This window comes from Morone saxatilis, unplaced genomic scaffold (genome assembly GCF_004916995.1).
Source record: "Morone saxatilis isolate NCDOM2014 unplaced genomic scaffold, NCSU_SB_2.0 Contig19, whole genome shotgun sequence".
Taxonomy (NCBI): domain Eukaryota; kingdom Metazoa; phylum Chordata; class Actinopteri; family Moronidae; genus Morone; species Morone saxatilis.
This window is the reverse complement of record NW_023339751.1, coordinates 17,337,707-17,360,047: the sequence shown is the minus strand read 5'-3', so window position 1 is coordinate 17,360,047 and position 22,341 is coordinate 17,337,707. Positions and strand designations below refer to the sequence as shown.

Here is a 22,341-nt window from a genome sequence, read left to right as displayed (position 1 = left end):
TAGCAGTATCAAAACATGCTGATAACGTCACTGTTGGTTCGATTACAGTTGGTTTGGCTATCAGTACAAAGTGTTCCTCCATTATTACTGTAACCTGTTTTAGTGTTTACTTTAAGAGGAGCAGAGTGAACTCGTTCCTGAACTGAACTCGATGATGTGATTAAAGATAGACCTCTGATGATAAGGTTAGCATTGTCCAACCTTTTATTTCACACTGTTTGAAAGAGGTTATTTAGCCATGATCAGTGTCTCACGTCATCACAAAGGACACAAAGACGTCTTTGTGTATATGCTGTATGATATGTGCGTGTTAGCATCGTGCTAGCATTTCTCCAAACTACGACCACTTTATTTCCTGTCACAACAGAGTATATGTTGTATATTTTCATGTATGTTACTGTCAATGAAAACAATATAGGCAGATTTCTGCATTACATTTTTAAAGTTTGACTTCTGCAGTAGGCAACAATGGGTGACTGAGAGCCACATACAGGCTGGGGAAGATGGAAAGTATTGTATTGTTTTTGTCTTTCACAGGATTTATTGACGGTAGCAAAATATATATATCACCAGCCTTTTTCTTGAAGTTTAAAAATGTAAACAATCTTCCAAAATGTATTTATGGCACATTTAAGGGTTTTATTTGCACTTCATTTAAATTGTGTTCATTAAAAAAGATAATCAACTTCAAATTGTATCTTCCCCCTGAGTGGTGTGACGTTACCGCGCCACACAAAGGAGGTCAAAGGTCAACTCTGTGACATCAAAGGCGAGATGCTGATGCATGGGGTCGACAAAGACATCCGGGCCTCCCGATTGGCTGGTTGTGAATTGGGTGTGTTTGAGAGCATCCAGGGTGGCGTAGATGACTCTGGCCCGCTGCTCCTCTGTGGGAGGGTCCGCCCAGCGATGACAGGGCAGCGAGGGCGAGTGGAGGAGGAAATAGACGGACGACATGTAGACTTTGATGAACTCTTGTTTTAAATAGGAGAAGTCTCTCTGCAAACACACAGGGGGGAAGGAACATTTTATATATACACTTGGTCAATATGCACTGGATGCACATTCAGGGATACACACATTTTAACTTCCTCTTAGAGAAAAGCCACCAAGTTGCTCAAACTGTCAACGCCCTCTACAGGTCTGTACTGATATTCGACACACACACACACACACACACACACACACACAGACCTTCTGCGCTCTGCTCATGTTGGTCTCAGTATCCAGCCAGGCGCTCTGAAAGAAAACAACAGTTATGTTTATTTTAAATTCTGCACAGCAACTGAGTCCTTTTATAAATCTAATGATTTTAAAAGCAGTGATGTATTTAGGATGTTCTTTTCACACTGCTTTAAAAGCTCTTAACTGGAAGAATGTCATCACAGGACAAAAACACATGACCTTTCAGCAAGCAGAGTTCAACAGTAAAGTTTCTGTGATCTTGCAATTAAACCCATTTAAAAGGCAACGAGGGGTACGTTTAAAAATGACTGACCCTGAGAGCATCCAGCAGGTCTGGCTGGTCCAGCAGCACAGGGAAGGTAGAAAGTATAGGACTGCATATCAGATCTGAAAGAGAGAGACAATTCTTCCTGAGAACCATAATTATCTGCAATTTGGATGACAGGCATTGAAGGTGTGTGTTACCTGCATTCTGCATGGTGGGCCTGTCCATCAGTAGTGTGTCAGCTAGCAGCTGCCTGTGTAGAGCCAGCAGGTGGACACAGCTCAGACAGTGCAGCAGAGTGTCTGGAAGAAGACTGAAGAGGAAAATATAGCTGTCACTAACTTATACAGATCCTAAGTCAGTGCATGTACACACACAGGCGTGTGGCTGAGGTGAGCCATGAATGTCCAGTAATGATCAAATCTAGTAATGATTTATTTTTATACTGAATTAGATCAGATAATCCACGTTCAAATTCACATTCAGTTCGAGCTCTATGGTTTTTTCTTGCTGATGTCCCACCTGAGCTGCGTTCTGGTCCGGCTGTTGGCCGATTTCAACTTCACAATCAGTTTGGGCTGCCGTCTGGCCTGAAGCATCTGCTGGAGAACACCAGCTGGAGCTGACAGGAGAGGGGCGGGGTTTTTTTACATTTAAAATCAAAGCTTGCAAAATGTTTTCATGTACAGAGCCTGTTTCAAATCTGCTGATTATCTCAAAAGAAAACATTTTTATTTGATTTTTTTCACAATCACACATCTGATTGTTCTGTGAAGCAGCTTAGGACTTGATGTGGCAACGAGTGTTGACTCTGCTGCGTCCTCTTACATCCTCTAGTGACTGATGCCTCCACTGCGACATCCTTCTCATAGGGAGTGCCACCGTTCACTGGCAGCTCATAGGTCCTACACACAGGTTAGATTGGATTAGATTTCAAAGTAGTAAGAGCAGATTTATAAAAAAAAAATGAAAATAAACATGTGAATGTGCATTGTATGTGTTAATCTAACTATGTGTGTGTCCATTTACAGTATAAGACTGTGTTTGTGTATATTAATATGCACATATTGTGAGTATATATGTGGCAAGCAGCATAAATGAGTGCAGGTACAAAACAGTGTCTTTTGCCAATTTGTGGATATAATACAGCATACAGTGATTTATTTGCATGTGTGTGTGTACCTGTTGGGCAGTGGATTTCCAGCGTCATCGGTCAGTTTAAGGAAAGCCCAGCCACAGCTCAGGTCCCCTCTCTCACCTGTAGACTAAAACACACACCTCCTGTGTGATTCTGTGTGTCTCATCTGCACCGGCTAAATCTCTTCCCAGTCACATATGTATCTGTATGTGCGTGTGCTTGTCCTTACATTCCGTATAAAGGTGACTCCCAGTTCAAAAAGGATACCGAGGTCAGGAGATGCAGAGTTGCAGCGTAGGAAACAGTCTCCATCTAGTAGGGCGGGTAGGATACCTGTCATCTGGAGCAAACACACACACACACACACACACACAAACAGTTAGGCTGGATTTCATATTTTAAGTTAAGTGTAATGGTTTTGAGCTTTTCAGGTGCTGATTCTGGCTAATGTTAGCACTGCATCTCAGGAACAAGCATCAGTGTTTGACTGCAAGACATAGTCTGAGCAAAGTTCACATCACCTTACCAGACAACAGAGGAAAACATCAACACTGTAAACACACCCTTGGAGAGAAGCTCCAGCTCTTGGGGCTCTTGGAGTTATAGGTTGCCCTCACTGTGTGGATGTTACTCAACACCTGAAACACAAGTACAGCTCATTAAAAAAAAAAAAAGTATTGGGTAGAACAGAAAGAGCATGGCAAAAAGTTGAAATAACCCCACCTGAGTTCCATCAAAGGCACAGAGGCGGATGTGCTTGCTGAGGACCTGAACTCCGACCCCAGGTGTAGGAATCATCCTGCAGCTCCACAAAGTGAAACAAACACAAGTCCTGACCTGCCGAGCACGAACCTACAAGACAGAGCAGGAGACAGTTAACACAAAGGATGTTACATAAAGGAAGCGTGTTGATGACTGGATGCTTTGCAAAAACCGGAAAACTTCATCTAAATGAGAAACACACAATCTCACCCTGCCAGTGTCTGGGTCCAGAAAGAGGTCACTAAAGGAGAGCTGTGATTGGCTGAGCTCAGGCTGAATATAGTGACTTCCTCTGTATGTAACACCTAGAAAAAGACACAGAGTTACAGTTTGGCCTTTTAATCACACTGCAGTTGTTAGTTTAAGACCCGACAATAACATTTCATTTTGTGTTGATTCTGGCCTCGTTTCATTGACTTTAAGGGGAATTCGTTAAGCATTCTTGTTATTCTTTACAACCCCTTACATTGCAAAATCTCAAGCGGTTAGTTGATCAACAGACTAATTAATCTGCAACAACAACTTTTTATAAAAAATAAATAATGATTTTTAGAATAAAAATGCTAAGGCTGCTTAAAAGTCCAGATCTGCTACTACACCACTAAATGCCACTAAATCTTCACACTGGTCCTTTAAATGTGAGGATTTGCTGCTGTCCTTTGTCATATATGATTTTTTAGTTTTTGACTGTTGGTCAGCTGGTCATTTTATCGACAAAATGCCTCATCAATGAATCAAGAAAATAACCGGCAGATTAATTTATAATGAAAACAGAAGTGTGATGGGATTCAGCTGTAATCAGGACTTGCAAGCCTGTCAGTTTAAATGTACTGAACTCTGTTAGTGCTTCTGAAACTACACAACCCTTGATTCATTGGCATAAATTGTGTGTTACTGTGCTTGTTACAGAGTGTATATGGTAATTACCTTCCTCCACCAGCAGTTTATTGAGAGTTGATGGTCTGAATCCTGAAGGTATAGCCCCCATGGCAGAGAGCACATCTGTTGCATCAATCTGTCAGACACACACACACACACAGACACACAGTTAAAACCATCAATATATTGTATGTGCAATTCCCAACAGTGGATTTAATATTTGTTGATAGTAAAATCAACAGTTGCCTCAGTTTCAGAAGCAGTAATTAGTATGTAGATATTTACCTCAGTCAAAGCCTTTCTGACTGTACCCCAGTTGGAATATGAAGTACCGCTGTTGAACAAGAGAGGAATTCAAATCAGTGGTCGACCGATATATAATGTCAAAATAAAAATCATGTATAATTGTATTCTATTCTGTTCTATAGGAAATTCAGGGATACTTTTACAGCAGGATGCATGAGAGTTAGTACAGGGCTCGACACCAACATTTTCACCACCTTCCCAAAACTCGCTTTAACATCGCTCCACAGCAGCCGCACTGACAAGGCTGCCTGCACATGTGACATCAGGGATCCCGATTATCTCAAAATGCCGGAATGCTAATTCAAATTGACTTGATAATTAATGAGCGTTAGCCATCAGCCATCAGCCATCAGCCAGAACCACTGACGCTCAATCTACAATAAGTAGGTTAATAAAATGTAGAACCTCTGTTTCTCTCTGTCATCCGTCAGTTTTTCACCATCTTGCTCTTCCTCCTCCTCTGAATCTTCCTCTTCATTTTCAACGTCATCATCTTCGTCCTCATCGTCATCATCATCAGCAACAACAGATCCAATCTGAAAAGTGAATGGTTATAAATGCTAAAGTTTCACCAGTTTACAGTAACACACTTATACTTATTCTATTTAAAATGAACAAAACAAGAAGGTTTGGTATATGTGGGCTACTGTGAGGATATGACTTTAAAAAAATAACCATTTACTCTATTTTCCCTTAGTGTGTGGAGAAAATACAGAAGACAACAAATACCAAAGAAAGTACAGTAGCAGACTTGTTATTGAAAGAAGCTTAAAGAACCAATGTGTAGGATTTAGTGGCATCTAGCAGTGCAGCTGCATATTACAACCCCCTCGCCTCACTCTCCCATTCCAATCGTGTAAGAGAAACTCAGGTGGCCACAAAACTGGCCCTATTTAAACTAGATGTAGTGTTTGGTTTGCCAATTCTGGGCTGTTAAAGAAACACAATATTCAACATAGCGGACTCCATGAAAGAGGACCTGTAGATAAAAAGGGCTTATTCTGAAGTGATTAGGCATAATCAATAATATATTCCATTTATGCCTATAGATCATCCTAAATGTTACACACTGGACCTTTAACGTATCTCCACACCACAGTTAGTTGTATTTTCATGTCCACAATCGATATTTTATACATTTCCTTCAGCTGAATGCATCTTTAAATTGACAGTAACAGTCAAACTGTTGCTTGATGCTGGACTGTGACGCAGATGTTTATCAGATTGTGTACCTTCAGGTAGGTTTTTGGAACCACTCCACTGTTGCCTTTACTGTCCTGAGCCAGCCACCATCCATCTGCTGTTGTCCTGATAATCCTCAATACCTCTCCCCTCTGAAAACAGCAGGGACACAAACAAAGTCGTGTAACTTAACATTATTTATGCATTACTAACAGGCAGGCTTTCTCTGCGTAAAAGTGTGTAGTTGATTTCATACTGTTTCCCTGCCAGCCGCCTTTTCTCCCTTCACTGCACCTGCAGTGCTGTGGGCATATGATCTGGAGGGCAAGAGCACCCTCTCCTGTTCTGTTAAAGTCTTCTCACTGTATGCTTTGAAGGTAGAGTCTTTTTAAATCATGTCAACACACTTTCCTGATTATCCTCCTCCGTTTTTAGAAGGAGCTTTGTTTTTTAGACATCATGATAAGAAGACAGCAGCAGGGAAACAAGGAAAAAGGGCCTCAGCTCCTACACCTTTAGATTTCCTCCTACTGTCAATATCCAGGTGCATGAAGCATTGAAAAAAAGAGGTCACTTAAAAGGGGTTTGGGTTTAAAACTTACAATAGTTGACTTGAAAGATTAATTTGTCACACGGATCCATTCATTCTACTTAGGCTGCATGAGGACAGCCACTCATTTTAACCGCTCCTGTAGACCCCTGCACGTTGCCGACCTGTAGCCCGTCTGTGTTTCTCAAACAGAAAGTACTTCACCTGGACAGACAGATCTCCCTCCTGTTCTCCTTTGAAGTCACTGAGCACCGTGTAGAAGCGAGAACCTGACAGAGAAGGCGGTTTTGCGGCTGCCTTCTCATCTTCATCATCGTCAACATCATCGTCGTTACTTTCTTCGCTGTCATCATCTTCATCATCATCATCATCATCATCCTCACTATCTTTCTTTAAAACGCCGCTGTGGATCAAAACAAGGAAGGAAGCAAAGTTGAGATTCTGATGACATATCAAACTAATATTTTTCTTTGTCTTTCTGTGACAAATTGAAATCAGTACTTTGAAACTGATGTTTCGGTGCAAATCCTTCACAAAAGATAATATATATATAATCATAATAAAGCCACTGTAGCAAAGACTATGATACATATTAATAACTGGGTAACAAAGAGGAAGTGTGTAAATAATAAAGCAATCATAAAGGACCCTGATCCTATTTGCTTTGCAGGGGACACAGAGGTCACTGACCCTGCAGCAGTACTGGGTCCTGGTGGTGAAAGCTCCAGAGACAGTGTGTTTAGACGCTCCAAGATGTACTGCAGTCGTCTCTCCTCTTCCTGCTTCCTCTGATCATAGTTCCCCACTGGAGCCAGCTCATCGGCCTCAAAAAATAAGGAACAAATGAGTCAAATTAGACTTTTAAGTAGAGTCTTAAAAGATCAAAACAATACAGAGTAAGTTTAGACTGCTGTAAAGGACATTATTGAGAAATACAAAATTGGCCTGTTAGTGATATCTGAACAACATTGTACAAAAACACTCAGATATCACTAATATTATTTAATAAATAATGTACAGTACTGTCTTAGTACTTAGCTGCCGAAAAACAAAATCAACATTCTGGCTTTAAATAAGCAACAGGTGTCCCATGATAACAGAAATTCTGCCTCAAAGAATATATATTGATTTGGGACCATAAATAATGTCAATTTTCAGGATACAAACAACTGACATAGGTTAAGAAATAGTATTGGTCGCTTGCAATTTTGGTAATTTACAAAACCACTTACTATGAAGAAGATTTTTAATAACCAGACAATAAGTCACAAGTTTACGAACTGTACAGCACTAACCTTTGTCAGTTTATTCAGTGCCTTTAGTGTCTTCTCTGTCGCCATCTGCAGTTCTTGACATCTGTTTGGAAATGGACATTTAGACTCAAATTACATCTCAAAGCATGACTTGAAAAAGAAAGTGATGTTTAGTTTTAACAGTTTCAGTGAATAAGACCAGTTTAGAAAGCACAGCTGTGGCTCTGTCACAGCTGTTTACCTCCGAAGTGCCTCTTCAGTGGATCCATCCTGACTCTGCACATCCTTAACCAGACTGTCAACCTGCGTTAGAAGAACAACGAGGTTAATCAACAGGGAACACAGAGGTGCTGACACGTTTTACAGTCTATATACTTGTTGTGTTTAAGGTTAACCACATTGCTCAGATTAACAAGCATGTCCTTGCTCATAGGCTCCACTATCCTGCAGGCCAAATCTGTCTTCTTAATGTTTCCCTACCTCTTGACTGAGACCATCATGAAACAAGTCATAAAGCCTCTTTCTTAGTTCATTCTAGATCATTCTGAATTCACTTCATTAACAAAACATCACTCACTTTTAGGAAACTCTCAACTTTTGTTTAACGTTAAAATGCCCACTGAAACAACCGTATGGGAGTGACGGGCTAATCAAATGGATAAATTACAACACTGCTCGGTATATGTGATGAAAAGTGGCCGAGGACCAAACGTGTTTCATCTTCAGCTGTTTGTAGGCTTATATGCTAGCACAGGGCACTTCCGTTTTTCTATTAAAATTAGGCAAGACGCGCCATTCTGTAACCAACCTGTGTTTTGATTCCGTCCACTTCCCTCTGGACAAGTTGCAAAGGGCCCTTTCTTCTCGGCGGCATTTATACGCTGTTTTATGGCGCATAATCAAGAATAATCCATGTGTTAGCAGACCGCCTAGCTAGCTAAGTTAGCTGACGCTACACTTCCACCGGTTGCTAGGCAACAACGGGTTCTTCTTCGGGCTTTGGCTTGAGTGACTTTCGTCTAAAATAACCCTTTCTATGCTCTCATAATACAAAATGTGTAATGGGTATGTGTTTTTAAATATTTATAATTTGGTTCATTTTACATTTATCTAAAATGTGATGACAATTTAACTTTCTTCCCGCATTGGCGGTTGGCAATAAGTTACCGCCACCTGCTGGACCGGAGGATGAAGCGGCAGGAGAAAATAATCTTTCTGCTAAAGTCTTATCAGCGGTTAAATCAATGACAAACGCAGTGCATTTTAGATATCACGATATCTCTGATTGCTTTGCCTCATACTGTTTATGTTGCATGTAACACACAAAAACCTACGACCCATCAGATTAGGAAAAAGGGCTGATGGGTTGGAAAAAACCTAATAAAGTGCTCCAACTAAAAACAGAGTATTGTTCTCCCTGACTGTTTATATCAGGCCGACTGCTCCACATCAGGTCAGTACACAGCATTGTGTAATAGTATGCAAAATCAATCAATTAAAGGACCAAAGTGCATTACATAGACTGCATAGGGCAGAGTTGTGTAAGTGCCTTCCTAATGACCTACAGAGGGCGTACTGCTGGTTGTGAAACATGCTGCCTTTAGGTTCTCCTCGTTAGTTTATCATTTGGAAATGTCTTTAAAAGTACAAATTATGATTTCAAAATACATTTCGGCGCTGCTATATACAAAGAGCCACAAGTCGCCTTTATTCCTTTTAAAAGTCACTTGTCAGTAAATTCCCTTGCTATATTGCTCAAATAAAAACAAGGAAATTACGACGTTTTGGGGTGGTCCTGAAGGCACCCGACTGTCATGTCGGCTCCCATCGCACTCATTCAAGGGGCCAGCAGAGGACTGGGGCTTCAGTTCTGCAGACATATATTGAAAAGCAAAAGCTCCGCTGCCGTTGTAGCGACATGCCGAGACCCGGACGGAGCGGCCGAGCTGCGGGCTCTGGACGGCCAACACCCGGGCAGACTGACGGTCCTGAGGCTGGACGTGAACCGAGAGGAGGACATCCGAGGAGCTGCGGATCGGGTTAAGGAGAGCTTCGGTCGGCTGGATCTGATCGTCAACTCCTCGGCGATACTTCACCCCTCCGGAAAAGGAGAGACCAGCCTGAGAGACGTTTCTGCTCAGGTAGAGCATATGGTGTTATGATAGCTGCAGCTCCTCTCTCAGTGTTATCTTGTTTCAGTGATTGGGATCTGCTTTTAAAGTCGACATAAAGGCTCTAAATTCACCAGACTTAAAGTTGTGTAAGTTTAAAGGAAGTTTACATTAAATGGCAAGATTTGTTGTACAGAGTTTGGTTCCATTTCGCTTCACTGGAGAAGATAATTTCCTGGTCCATACAAATAAATAAATCTTTTACAGCCATTCAAGGAACCCTATTGGTTTCCATCCAGATCTTTGTTGATGTCTACAACAAAATGATCACATCATTCACTAAAACGTATCTGAGGAAGAATAAACTGCTGTCATCTAAAGCTTATAACTTTTAAGAATTACCTGACCTTATTTCTCCCACTACTTCATTTTTGTTTATTCATGCATTCAGCATGCGAAAATTCAGAACAAGAGGAGGAACATTTGACAACTTACCACACCCATTTATTCATTTATTCATTCATTCATTCATTTGTCTCCTGGAGTTCCGCCACATATGTTAATTGATCTGTATTGATTGACTTTCAGGGCATCATTTCCACCTTGACGACCAACACAGTGGGTCCTCTGGTCATGGCAAAGTATTTTGCCCCCCTCCTTCAGAAAGGTGGAGGTGGTTTCGGTCAACAGCCTGCAGAGAAAGCCAAACAGCACAGCGGCATCATCGTCAACATCACTGCCAAAGTGGGATCCATTGGCGACAACGGTAGGTAGTGTGTTGCTGGTGGTTCAGAAACACTTTTTAAAATATCTGTACACACAAGATTGTAGACTACACCACTGTGAGGAAAGGGCACGTTGAGGGAAAATGAGTCTGTTAAAAGTCAGTTACGACCCTTAATCACACACACAGTATTTCCCTTTAAACATCTGTGGTAATGAATGCATGCTGATGTAGTATGGTATGATTCATTTGTGCTCCTCTATGATTTGCTCTCTCCACCACTGCCCCCTCCTCTCAGGTCTTGGCGGTTGGTACAGCTACAGAATGTCTAAAGCAGCTCTTAACATGGCTACCAGGAATCTGTCTATAGAGCTGGGCCGCAGTCGGCCGAAGGTAGGTTTGAGTGTTGCCATAAACGTTCTTCATTCATATAAACCCCGGGCCATTATCTTTATAGAGATTTGATGAACTTGTATCTCTTTCCAGGTGGTGTGTGTGTCCCTGCATCCAGGAACAGTCAACACAGACCTCTCCCGACCGTATCACAAGAATGTACCAAAAGACAAGCTGTTCAGTACCGATCAGTCTGTGCACTGTCTAATGAGCATCATAGACACACTGAATATTGAAAAGACTGGTAAGGCGTACAGCTGGGATGGGACTGAACTTCCCTGGTAGAATCAATAAAAGGACATAAACACCACCTCTATTCTTGAGACTAAATCTCTCAGCACTGTCTAGACTGTGCAATAAGTGGTACTTTACGCTGAATAGTCATCAGAATTGAAGTAAAGGTGGAGTCACAGTCAAAACCATCAAAGACAAACCTGTTCCGCTATCTTACAACCAAAGTGCTTAAATCCCCTATTACACTTTATGTGGCCTTAAGATTTGGCACAATGTAGCACAGCGAGGGCTTATTTTGGTGGTAGAAATCTAGAATCTTTAGGGTTTTTTTTTGTGGTATTAATTAGTGGCACCAAGTGGTTTATGTTAATATTTTGACATTTTGGGAGATAATGCTCACTCACATTCTGGCTGGGAGGTAGATGAGACTCTCATTTCTGTACATTCAGTCAGGGTGCGAACTACAGGAAAGCATTTTTGCCATGCATTTCTATTTTTCTATATCTTCATTATCATTATCGATAACATTATGGGTGTATAATTCATGCATGAGGGTGATTGAATAAAGATACAGGTATGCATGCTATTCCTGCTAACCCCTTCGATTGCAATTTCATAAACTTAACTCACTTTAACTTAAAGATCTTTCTTTGTCCCACTCACTCATTAGGCAGAATCGCCATTATTCATTTCTCTGTTTTGTAGTCCGCATACTGTAATTCAATCAGTAATAAAAAAGTGAGCTCCCCTGAAAGCGATGGTATAGTTTGCACACTGCATTCCATATAAAGCTAGAACCAGGAAAGTTAGTTTAGTTACCATAAAGACTGGAAACAGCTAGCCTGGCTCCAGTGTGTAGGATTTCATCAAGCAATATAGTTGCGGATCACACTTCCCTCACTTCACCTTCTCCTTCCAAGCACAAAGGAGAAACTACGTGAAACACAAAAAAAGTGAATGCGTTTGGTTTGTCCCTTCTGGGCTAATGTAAAAAACATGGCAGCTCAACATGGCAGCCTCCATGGAAGGTGACCCACGGTGTCTGAAGATATAAAAGGCTTATTCAACAGAATGACTCGTATATTCAGGTGATTATATACTTATGAAAACATAGTTACACATATTCAATTTCTGACAATAAATCCTCCTAAATTGTATCTCTGGAGTTGTAACGAAAATAATTTCCCCTGGGATTATTAAAGTATTTCTGATTCTGATTCTGATAAATATGAAACACTGGACCTTTAATGGACAGACATGAGAGTGATGCTGACCTTCTCATCTAATTCTCAGCAAGAAAGTAATTAAAAGCATGTTTTCCAAAATGTGTAACTATCTCTTTAAGTGTGATGTCAAAAACAATTGGCTCACATATTCCTTGTTGTATTTCATATCTTATTTAATAAAATCTAATGTTTCATTTGACAGCTGAATTATGTGTCACAGTATCAAACCATCACAATGTGGTTTCACTGAGAGATTCTAAACAATAACATTAAATCATTTCCTGTTCTGCAGTGATGTTGCCACCATGTTTGATCTTTAAGGTTTCCAATTGGTTTCCACAAAAAAGGGATTGCATGTACACCATGCAGGCGTTTCACATCCTCAGTCCCAACTTACGACTTACATTTCATTTTTCAAACCATGAAATAGAATTTTTCCTTTAAACAGGTGCTCTCTGGATCAAACCTGTCGCACTCTATGAATGTGCGTGTGTGTGTATATTTGTGCAGGCCTTGTTTACAGAAGAACAGAGAAGAGACTTAAAGCACAGTGGGCTAGGACTAATTGGTTGCGTAATGACTGAACTCAGTCCTTTTAAGGGATTTCTATATGTTGACCTGACGCCTATCTAATCTAGGCTCATCATTAGACGTTTATTAAAACAATATGATGCCACGTGTTTAATAATGCTCCTGATTTCTTAAAGGAGACGGACTTTCACTCTACCTTTAAAGTGCCAGTTGAAAAAGTTAATTACTTTTAACCAGGAGATGGCACCATTTCAAGGCTTCATTAGTGCTCTTAAGGCTCCGCACATGAAGAGCTTCCATTATGAAAGTGATGGCATTTGTTTATCTGTTGTGGTATGATGGACCTCACTAAAGTATATTTCCAGTAACTGATGGCGTTTGATATAGTGGTAACAGTGATGTCATAACACACAATTATATTTCCTCAGTAATTCTGATAATGTTTGCATTGCTCCACTTTATGGTGAGGATGTCACATTAATCAGTATGCCAAATTTAACTCCTTATGGTAATTCTTAATCTTAACCGTATTTCTTGTGGCATTACTTCACCATCCGATCAACTGCAGGCCGGTACTTAGTTATGGTGATGTTTGTTTTTTCAGAGTATCGCCTTACATAACTGCATTTACAATAGTCTTTAAGTCCATCTTCATTATCTCTGCTCTATCAGTTTTGTAGTAACAACAATTCTAGACTTTATAAATAACATATTGCTTTAGGTACCTTTAGAGCATTTGAAAACTGATATTTATAGCAGGAATGAATTGCCAAGAAAGAAAGAAATGTCTTGTAGTCTTATTGGTTCTTGTGATTGTATTCCTTTATCAAGCGGAGACTGTTGTTGCTTGACCTTTGTATGTTGACTGAACTGTGACTCTGTTGTTATCACCTCTCTTGAATAATATCTTTTAAAATATTGATTACACAAAAAATAATCAAAATAAACAAAGGACTATTTCTTTAGTATATTATTACATTTTATTTTCATTTATTTTATCGTCCAATTGTAGTTAAGGTCTCTGGAGTGAACAGACATCCCAGATTATACACTCATCAGATACAACTGTTTAAAATGCTCTGCAGGATAACAAAAGACGTTATCAGAGGTTACCCCCGAAAGAAAGGGCTGTCTGTTGGCCATGTTTCTGCACGGAACAACACGGTTACTAGCGTTCATTTGCGTTACTGCCATGTTATTGACTAACAGCATTATCACGCGTGCAGAGGACTGCGGGGAATGAGGATGACAGCGAGCAGCGACCATTATAAATAAAGCGCCCACAGCTGCACATACTGCTACCAGTCTGTGTTTGATTCATATTCCAGGGAGCAACCGCGGTGCATTGTTGTACTGTGGACGACACGGGACGAGTCCTTTCTTGCCTTTCTTTGTGTTTAACCGTTAAATTACAGTGTAATTAATTTTACTGCAGAGAGAAAACCGGTCGGAGGAGGTGAACGGGTTCGGGCTTCGGCTGGAAGAGCTGGTGTGACGTATCCGTCCACCACACACACACACACACACACCGGCTGCGCCTGGCAGAGTCTCAATGTGGGGAAATGACCGCGAGTGACCTCAAAGGAAACACTGTAATTTAGCGACTACTCGTGTTTCCATTTTAATACTAATTAAAAGGGAAAAAATACGTCAAATTCGAGCTCGGTATTTTCGGTTACCGTGACATTGTGGAACGGGAGACGGTCTAACGTTAGCTGCTCGCGCGACGGACTCACTAGCTTCCAAGCAGCGGAGCTAACATTAGCGGAGCTAACGTTAGCGGAGCTAAGCTAAAGCGGCCGGGCTCCACAGGGTTTTCCTCCTGCAGATGCTAAGCTAAGCTAGGCTAGGCTAGCTGCTGCCATGGATAAAGCCAAGTCAATGATGGACAAGAAAGGGGCGTCGGGACCCTTTCATGTCAGCAACGGGCAGAACCAGAGGGGCTTTCACAGCCACGTCCCTGTGGCCGCTAACGGCAGCTGCTGCAGCGGCTCTGCCTTCGGGTCGAGCTCCGGAACCAACAGCAGCACATTTGACAACATGCATCACCTGCACCGCGGGGACGATGTGGACTGCAACGGGTCCCCGGCCAAGAGGTGCAGGCTACGGAGGAGGACGGAGTCGGTGAGACGGAACAGACCCCGTAAGTGTCAACCAGCTTTGAAAAAAAAAAACACGTTTGTTAAACACTGTCGTTAAATTGTGCGCATTCTCTGATATTATTTTTTTCCGACGGTGGAAGCGGTGGTATGTCGTTAACGTGACGTGAAAATGGATAGACGGGTACCCTCTGCAACACTGACCAGCCCGGGGTTAGCACAACCATGCAGTGTTGCAATGAGACAGCAGCAACCTCTAGCAACCTTTCCTTTATCTGCATTTTTATTAACTGCTGTTACAGTTTCGTGGTTAATGTGTGTTTCCTGTTGTTGGATTAGGTGGTACACTGTCTCTGGCAGATCTGTCCAATCTTCAAGCCTGCCGTCGTCAGGGAGACCCCCTCTTGTTTGTATGAACCCTCAGGTTGCATTTGGTGCGCTGTGATTGGTCGGTTCCCCGGTGGTGAAAAAGCTCCTGATAAGTGGGCTTGGCTTGCTTCAGCCAATCAACACCCGACTCTTGTCTTCATGAGGCAGGGTGAATGGGCCGGTACCCCGCCCCCTTATTTACCCAATGTTTCGGATGATGTGAGTAAAGATCATCCAGGAAAACTTTGCAGTTTTAGCGAAGAATGTGGGAAAGTGGCGTTTTCTTCGCTGTGTGAAGTCTCTTCAGATATCCAAGACTGGCCGAGGGCTTCTAGCTTTCATCACACAAGCGTGTTTAATATCGTTTTTTTATATTTTTCTTTTTTGTATGCACCTGTGAGCTGATACTTTGCCTCACTATGAAGCTTATAAGTGAGAAGAAACCTGGTAAGTGTGAGTTGGTCTGTGTCGTTTTATTGAAAATGCCTAAGTATCAATACATACATATATATATTTATATATAATCTGGTGTAGGCTATGAAAACAATGAATTTAAGTCTCTAATTTTAAGCCAAACTGCTTAATGCAAATATTGCACGTTTGAAACATGATACAAAGTGTTCATGTTATTTAAAGTTATGCTTTGCAGACAGCTGTGTTTTGGGTCTGTTTTAATCAGATGTCCAGGATTTGTTGTGGCTTTCATGTTCAAACTTGTTCACTTGATTGGTAATTTTTGCAGAGAGACCAACTGCAGGTTTAGCAGCATTGTTGCTAAGACATCTAGTCAGCATTACTTCTATTAGTAATTGTGTTAGGGAGTGATAGAGGGAGATGGGAGGGACAGAAGGAGGTTGTTTTGGTTTCTGATTTCAAAGAAATGTTCATAATTGTCACTTGTCACAACTTGTATATTGCAGCATTAATCAGAAGCAGGGCTGTCCAGTAGTTCACTGTGATCTTTTGTTGTCTTGCCATATGATCTTGCAATGACGAAATGATCGTATTGAGATATTGTGGTTAATCATTGATGTAAAAATAAATAACTTAGGTTTCCACCTGAATCTTTCACAGCGTGCAAGCCTAGATACACAATAGTATAATCAATTTTCAATTTTCCGATAATTGATTTACCGTGTGGCTGCAACTACAAGTTTGTGTATTTATTGTGTTTTTAAGGAGTCTTCTCTTTAGGCTACATCCTAATTCTGGTGTTTGTTTACCACACGCATACACTTTAGGTCAGACATGTTACAGCCATGTAAAACCAGTTAACCGTAGCTTTTGCTTGCTGTCCTGCTTTAACAAATGGTGACTTAAGTTGACATTTGAATTCTTTGTTCCAATAATGTAGCACTGTATGTCATTTCACAGATGCTCTTGTTCAGGCACTGTACATTGTTGTACCATTTTTGCTCTTGTTCCCTGGATTGATGGATCCACAGAACTGTAAGTGTGTACAAATGTGCAACCTGTTGAGGATCACAGACGTTTTCAGTGTTAACTTAAGCACTGGCAGTCTCCCTTCAATGGAATATGAGAAATGAGTATGTTTGTTATAAAAATAAAAATAAATCCAACAAAAGGTAAAACAGAATAACCATGTGCTAAAATGTATCAGCACTTCTTTTGGTGCTAGAGGCACGTTGACAGTTTATTAGACACACGGCTTTAGATCCACAGTATGTATTCCAGTCGGTATGTGAGTGAGATGAGATAGTTCATGTGTAAATTGCACTGTGATGAAAAGCTAAATAATCCAGTCAGAAAACCGGTACAAAAACTAGTACACAAGATTTATATTCTAACGTCATATGGTCTATCCTGGCGTGATTGTGGATGGACAGATCAGCAGAGAAGTGTGACGTTGCAATGAATAGACAGCTGATAATGCATTCATTCTTTGCTGTGGTTTGCAGTGATGCTTCGTAGTCAGAGAAAGAGAGGCCCTACATTAGAATTGGTCCAGATTACGTAATTAAGAGAACATCTCCTCAGTAAACTTTGAAATGTGCGGTCAGAACTCCTCTGCTTTATGGCTGAGTTATCCTTGGACGGAGGCCAGCTGTCCTGATAAACCTGGATAACCCTCTAAGCTTTTTCCCACCGAGGGCCAACCCTGGAATGTATTCCCCTCCGGGTATGATTTTTCACTTTTGTCCAGATATCTTTCTGCTCCGTGTTTGAGGTGGTGTCGGGTCAGGGGGATTTTTTGGTAACACTGCTTGCAGTTCCCCTTGTTTACACCAGAAGCAACTTGGCACCGATTTTCCTGGAACAGAATTGCCTTTATTTAAATCAACAAGCTTATTCTCCAGCTCCATCACATGTGAGGAACTTCTTTTACACTTCGTATCTTTTTCAACTTTAACAAGAAAACATTCCACTTGAAATCCCCTGATGAGGAACAATGAAGACAGGACATTTGCAAACTTACCAGTAACTTTCAAAGATCTGTTAGCATACCACCGAGGTTATGTACTCATGAATGGAGCATGTCACATAAGTGTGCTTTATTTCATGCTTAATACACAGGACACATTCAGTTTTTTTACTTCAGCCTCCCTGTTCAACCAAAACTGGTTTGTGGATGTTTTGGCTCATACAGGATGATGTTTTACGGGTGTGGTCAGTAATGGGCAGAACACAAGTTGAGTTTCTCCACCCAGCAGAGGGGACTTATTACTACAATAACAGTGGGAGAAAGCGGAGGAAACTTTCTTTTCCTACCAACTTCATATACAATATGTGTGTTTTTTTTGAGTCCTGAACCGGAGCTGTAGACTGCTGCTTGTGTGTCCATTTGTCAGTGAGACTGTTTAAAGGAGGCTGTTGCACCATCACACCTGCTCAGTGGGGTCACCTTAAAAGAAAAACAGAAAGCTCAGTAGCATTAGTAGGTAATATTATTATTATTATCAGTATAGATTTCAGAGGAGTGGCAGTAACAGAGTTGCTCACAACAAAACAAATTTGAGAAGACACCCACAGAAACACCATTGGGAAGAGTACCATTCAGATTTGTCATAGTGAAACCTCACCGTTCTACGTGCACTATTAGCTGCTATTTGCAAGGCCAACGTGTTTTTTTTTTTTTTTTTGTTTTTTGTTTTTTTTAACGTAAGCTTTTTCTTTTCAGTGTTTTGACTGAAATTCCCATTTTGTCACAGATAACACAGGGTGTTATGTAGGAACACAGAAAGAAACAACAACATTACCTGGAATCTCCCTAGGGAGAGATTTCATAGTGACCAGTGTTGAGACTCGGCGTTGGCTGCTGATACAAAGCGGTTTTTGTGGGGTGCGGCTGGAGGGGTAAGTTTGATTGGCATTGCTCTTCGAACATGAAAATAGGGTCCAATTTAGCAATTGAGGGGTCAATTAGGATGAGGGGTATTGATCCATCTATGGCACACCCAAAAACCAACTGAAACTCCTCCTTCGATCTGAAACTGTGCACCAACCTACATCTGTTTAGCATTTCTTAAAAGCAAAGAAGACCTTTCTCTTCTTCTGTCTTTCTCTTCTACCTGATGTGTTACTTTCACGAGACAATGTAGGAAAGCTAGCAGCCAATGTGTGTCTTTGTTTTGCCAGATATAAAAAACTCTCTTTCCTTAAAGCTCAGTGATCTGCATGTTAAGCTGCCTGTGTGGCTTTACAGACTGAGATTCATTAAGATAAAGCCTTTATCATTAGCAGTAGGTAAATGTAGTAGTAGCTGCACTGCTAGCAGTATTAATGTAATGTATACACAGCAGTATTGCCGTAGTGGTTGTAGTAACGGTAATACTTGTAGATGAAAATATGAGGGAGTGGTAGTATAGGGCGGCAAATACTGATTATTTTTGTTATCAATTAATATGCTGATTACACTTTGGATTAACTGTTTCATTCAGTATCACACCAGACAATGAAACCGAATATTCACAATAGGAAACTTGGAACATGGGAATAATTGGCATTTCCACTTCACAAGTAATTAACAAAGTAATTAGGGATGCACCGATACATTGGCCGGTATCGGTATCGTTGACTGACGGTATTGTCATAATAATCAGAATCACATTTGTTCATGTGACTCAGTGATAAGAATAACAGAGGACAAAACTCTGTGATGTTCTTCTTAGTAATGAGTGTATATTATTGTATCCATTGTATACATGCAGTGCTCAGCTGCCTGCTTGCGTTTTTTCTTGTCTTATCACACAAGTGTGCTGTGCAAGTGTTGTTCCTGTCCTGTGCTCTCTGCGCAATGTAGTAACAAACACAAACACACACACACGCACGCACACACACACCAAGCCTCTCTGTGAAACCTGAGATTAAAGGTTAAGCAATAGGAAATTTAATAGAAACGGTTGCCACCGATAATCCCTGAGGTCATGTAGAAATCTGAACAGTGAGCATGGTGGAAAAAAAAATATTTATGAGGCCCTCGAGACTTTGTAATTCAAGTCAGACAGTACACACACACACACACTGTACATCCTACCTAGATAGTGCAAGGTAGAGGTGTGTTAGGCCAAAGACCTTTCACCTACAAGGACACAAATCACTCACGCAGACCCTGCTCCTTGTCACACTGACCTTTGGCTGTACACAGTGTGTGTGTGTGTGTGTGTGTGTGTGTGTGTCTGTTTGCTTTTTAAATAAAAACCCTGCGTAAGTGGATTCCTATGAGAACTATAGGCAGGAAAAAGGCAAAATGTGATTTTGTTTTTAACAACATTTTAACTTCATTTATGAAGGGAAGTTTGAAGGTTGAGCAACCTGTTTTTTTGCCCAGCAGTGCTTTACTAATGTTCTTTGGACAGCAACACTTGACGGCTGCGGGGGATTTAAATGCCTTGGTCAACATAAGGTTGACAGGAATTGCTGAAGGACTGCTCCATTATAGTTCCTGGGTTTCCGTAGATGATGGATGTGTAAATTTAGAAACAGGGCTCCAGTGAATGACTGAATGAAAGGAAGAATGTAGGCCAGTACATTGTATTCCTGGTGTCTTTTCAGTCAGTGTGGCCATCTTTCTTGACACCACTGACAGTCAGGTTACAGGGAAGCAGTGCTTTGTCCCCTGGCATCATTCATGTATCAGTTCTGTTACCAGTGTTTGTTGTTTTTTCCGCTGCTAAAAGTAATGATCATGAGAGGAATGCAGTCAATAAATGTCAGGAGGACTAATGACAAAGCCTGACAAATGACGATATAGTTTCAGAGGATGCCGTGGTTCAAATACAGGCTCAGACGTAAGAGTGACTTTCAGTAGGATTCAGCTGCACAGGTTACATAAGCAAGGCTGCTGTCATTCTTAGTAATTCTGTAAAACTTGTTTCAAGAATGTTGTTTCTCAAACTCTTTCTCTCGCAACGAATGGAGTGTACACTTGTTATCTGAAACCACAAGCACTCATTGCTGCTATAAGGACATTTTCAGGCTTTAAATAACAGAAAGACATCATCTTTATGTTCAGTTGAATTTGCACCGATTTAACATCCTTTCTCTGCACACATCACACACGTTGGCTTAACAGCCTTCCAGACCTCTGGTTTCCCTAAGGTCAATGTCATAAGGTTTGTGCAACATTTAATTTCAATGTGCTAGCAGTGATTTATTGTAATAATTCTACATTTCAGTCCGTCCATAATTGGTCACTGATTAAGTGTGTGATACAGTGCATCTATTTTCCTCCCCCACTGAATAGATGTCCTCCTTATTAATTATTATTATTGGTTTCAGAGTAGTGTTTAAGTGTCACATGGCTGACAGTAAATACAATTTGAGGAATTTCCACAGTGACAACAGTAAATTCTAGGAAGGGGAAACAAAATATTTCTGTTCCTAGTGTTTCACATAATATAATGTTACTTATTATTACTTCTTCTGGTGTCAAGGAAGAAGCAGCTGGCCTCAATAACAATGCACATGGATCACTATCGAACTTCTTGGTTGAGATTAAGTTGAAATTATCCATTATTTAAAAAAAAAAAAAATTCCAAAGCTGTGTTGACAACAAAAACAATTCACAGCAGTTTATTTGACCCGTTTTTTTTTTTTTTTTAACATTATCCAGACAGTGCACTGCAAAATCTATACTTCTTCGTTCATGTTTGCAGATATTAGGGCAGGTCAGTAGGTGAGAGGAGACCGTAACAAAAAGTTAACCAAACAATAAAGTAGGTGATAGGTGACTCCTGTTAAAAGTTAACAAACACCAACCACTGCAGTGGAGCAGCAGCACGTGTAGAGGTATTAGTTGTAGCATCAGCTGGTAACCTGTAGCTGTGGTGGTGCTAACTAGCGGCCATATACTTGGGTTGGCTTCGGTAACTGAGTATATTTCAGTATTTCAGGTGTTAGATTTGATTATCTTGTCAGGTATTCTGTAAGGACACCGTACAGTACACCTGACTGCAGCCCAATATGTTGTTCTAAATCACCACAAACCCATAATGTGAGCCACAATCAACACTAGATTTCTAATGCTCCTAACTCTCTTTGGAAACAGTTAGGTATACATTACATATGTGTGCTGACATTGCTAACACCACGAGAAACTAACAAAAGCATAAAATACATGTTTAAATGTTGTTCAACCCTTGACCTGAAATCCCCAAATCAAATGTGCTAGCTATAATTGGGAAATGACCTTTGGCTCAATAAACCAGACAGGATCATTCAACAGTCTCTTTTGAAATAGTCCGATCTTCTGATTGTCATTTAAGGGCAATGCTGAAAGCACAGAGAGTACCAGGATAGGTTAAGAAGTCACCAGTTGACTTTTACCGCCCACAGCTCCGGTATGCTGGTAGATACCAAAGATCACTATCTCCACTGATTTTACAATGTTGTTTATCTGTCATTTAATCGATTTGAAGGATCGATTTTGATCATCCTTTTAATTATTTTTCAACCATAAATGCTAAACATCTCCTAGTTCCGGCTTCTGACTTTTGAGGATTTGCTACTTTTCTTTTGTCTTTGTGACAATAAACTGGAATATTTGGGGGTTTTGAGGTGTTGGGCGGACAAAACAAAACATCTGAATACCATGCAATTTTTCATGACCCAGCTTTTTCCCCCTGAGTTTTGATGGCCAGCCCTGTCCTCAAGGACCAGTGCGTAGGATTTTGT

The 22,341-nt window shown here is 40.8% G+C and overlaps 3 protein-coding genes across 3 annotated transcripts in view; 2 read left to right on the top strand and 1 right to left on the bottom strand.

The window, feature by feature from the left end:
- Positions 1–8,632, bottom strand: nphp1 (nephronophthisis 1). Its single transcript, XM_035662958.1, has 20 exons — positions 8,329–8,632; positions 7,762–7,823; positions 7,563–7,623; positions 6,958–7,091; positions 6,472–6,670; positions 5,768–5,869; positions 4,941–5,071; positions 4,515–4,563; positions 4,278–4,365; positions 3,561–3,655; positions 3,312–3,440; positions 3,152–3,226; positions 2,818–2,928; positions 2,633–2,715; positions 2,279–2,355; positions 1,973–2,072; positions 1,651–1,763; positions 1,499–1,572; positions 1,195–1,239; positions 1–999 (listed from the first exon to the last, which is right to left on the bottom strand). The coding sequence occupies exons 1-20, from the start codon at positions 8,392–8,394 to the stop codon at positions 721–723; spliced, it is 2,073 nt and encodes a 690-aa protein (XP_035518851.1). The 5' UTR covers positions 8,395–8,632; the 3' UTR covers positions 1–720.
- A 582-nt stretch (positions 8,633–9,214) lies between these two features.
- Positions 9,215–12,015, top strand: zgc:65997 (uncharacterized protein LOC794398 homolog). Its single transcript, XM_035663027.1, has 4 exons — positions 9,215–9,661; positions 10,220–10,397; positions 10,654–10,748; positions 10,842–12,015. The coding sequence occupies exons 1-4, from the start codon at positions 9,335–9,337 to the stop codon at positions 11,031–11,033; spliced, it is 792 nt and encodes a 263-aa protein (XP_035518920.1). The 5' UTR covers positions 9,215–9,334; the 3' UTR covers positions 11,034–12,015.
- A 1,961-nt stretch (positions 12,016–13,976) lies between these two features.
- The window catches only part of LOC118329494 (pantothenate kinase 3-like), a 25,128-nt gene continuing 16,763 nt past the window's right edge, over positions 13,977–22,341 (top strand). Inside the window, exon 1 of the mRNA XM_035663707.1 lies at positions 13,977–14,882. Within this exon, the coding sequence (XP_035519600.1) occupies positions 14,603–14,882 (280 nt within the window). The 5' untranslated portion in view covers positions 13,977–14,602. The remainder of the gene's footprint in view (positions 14,883–22,341) is intronic.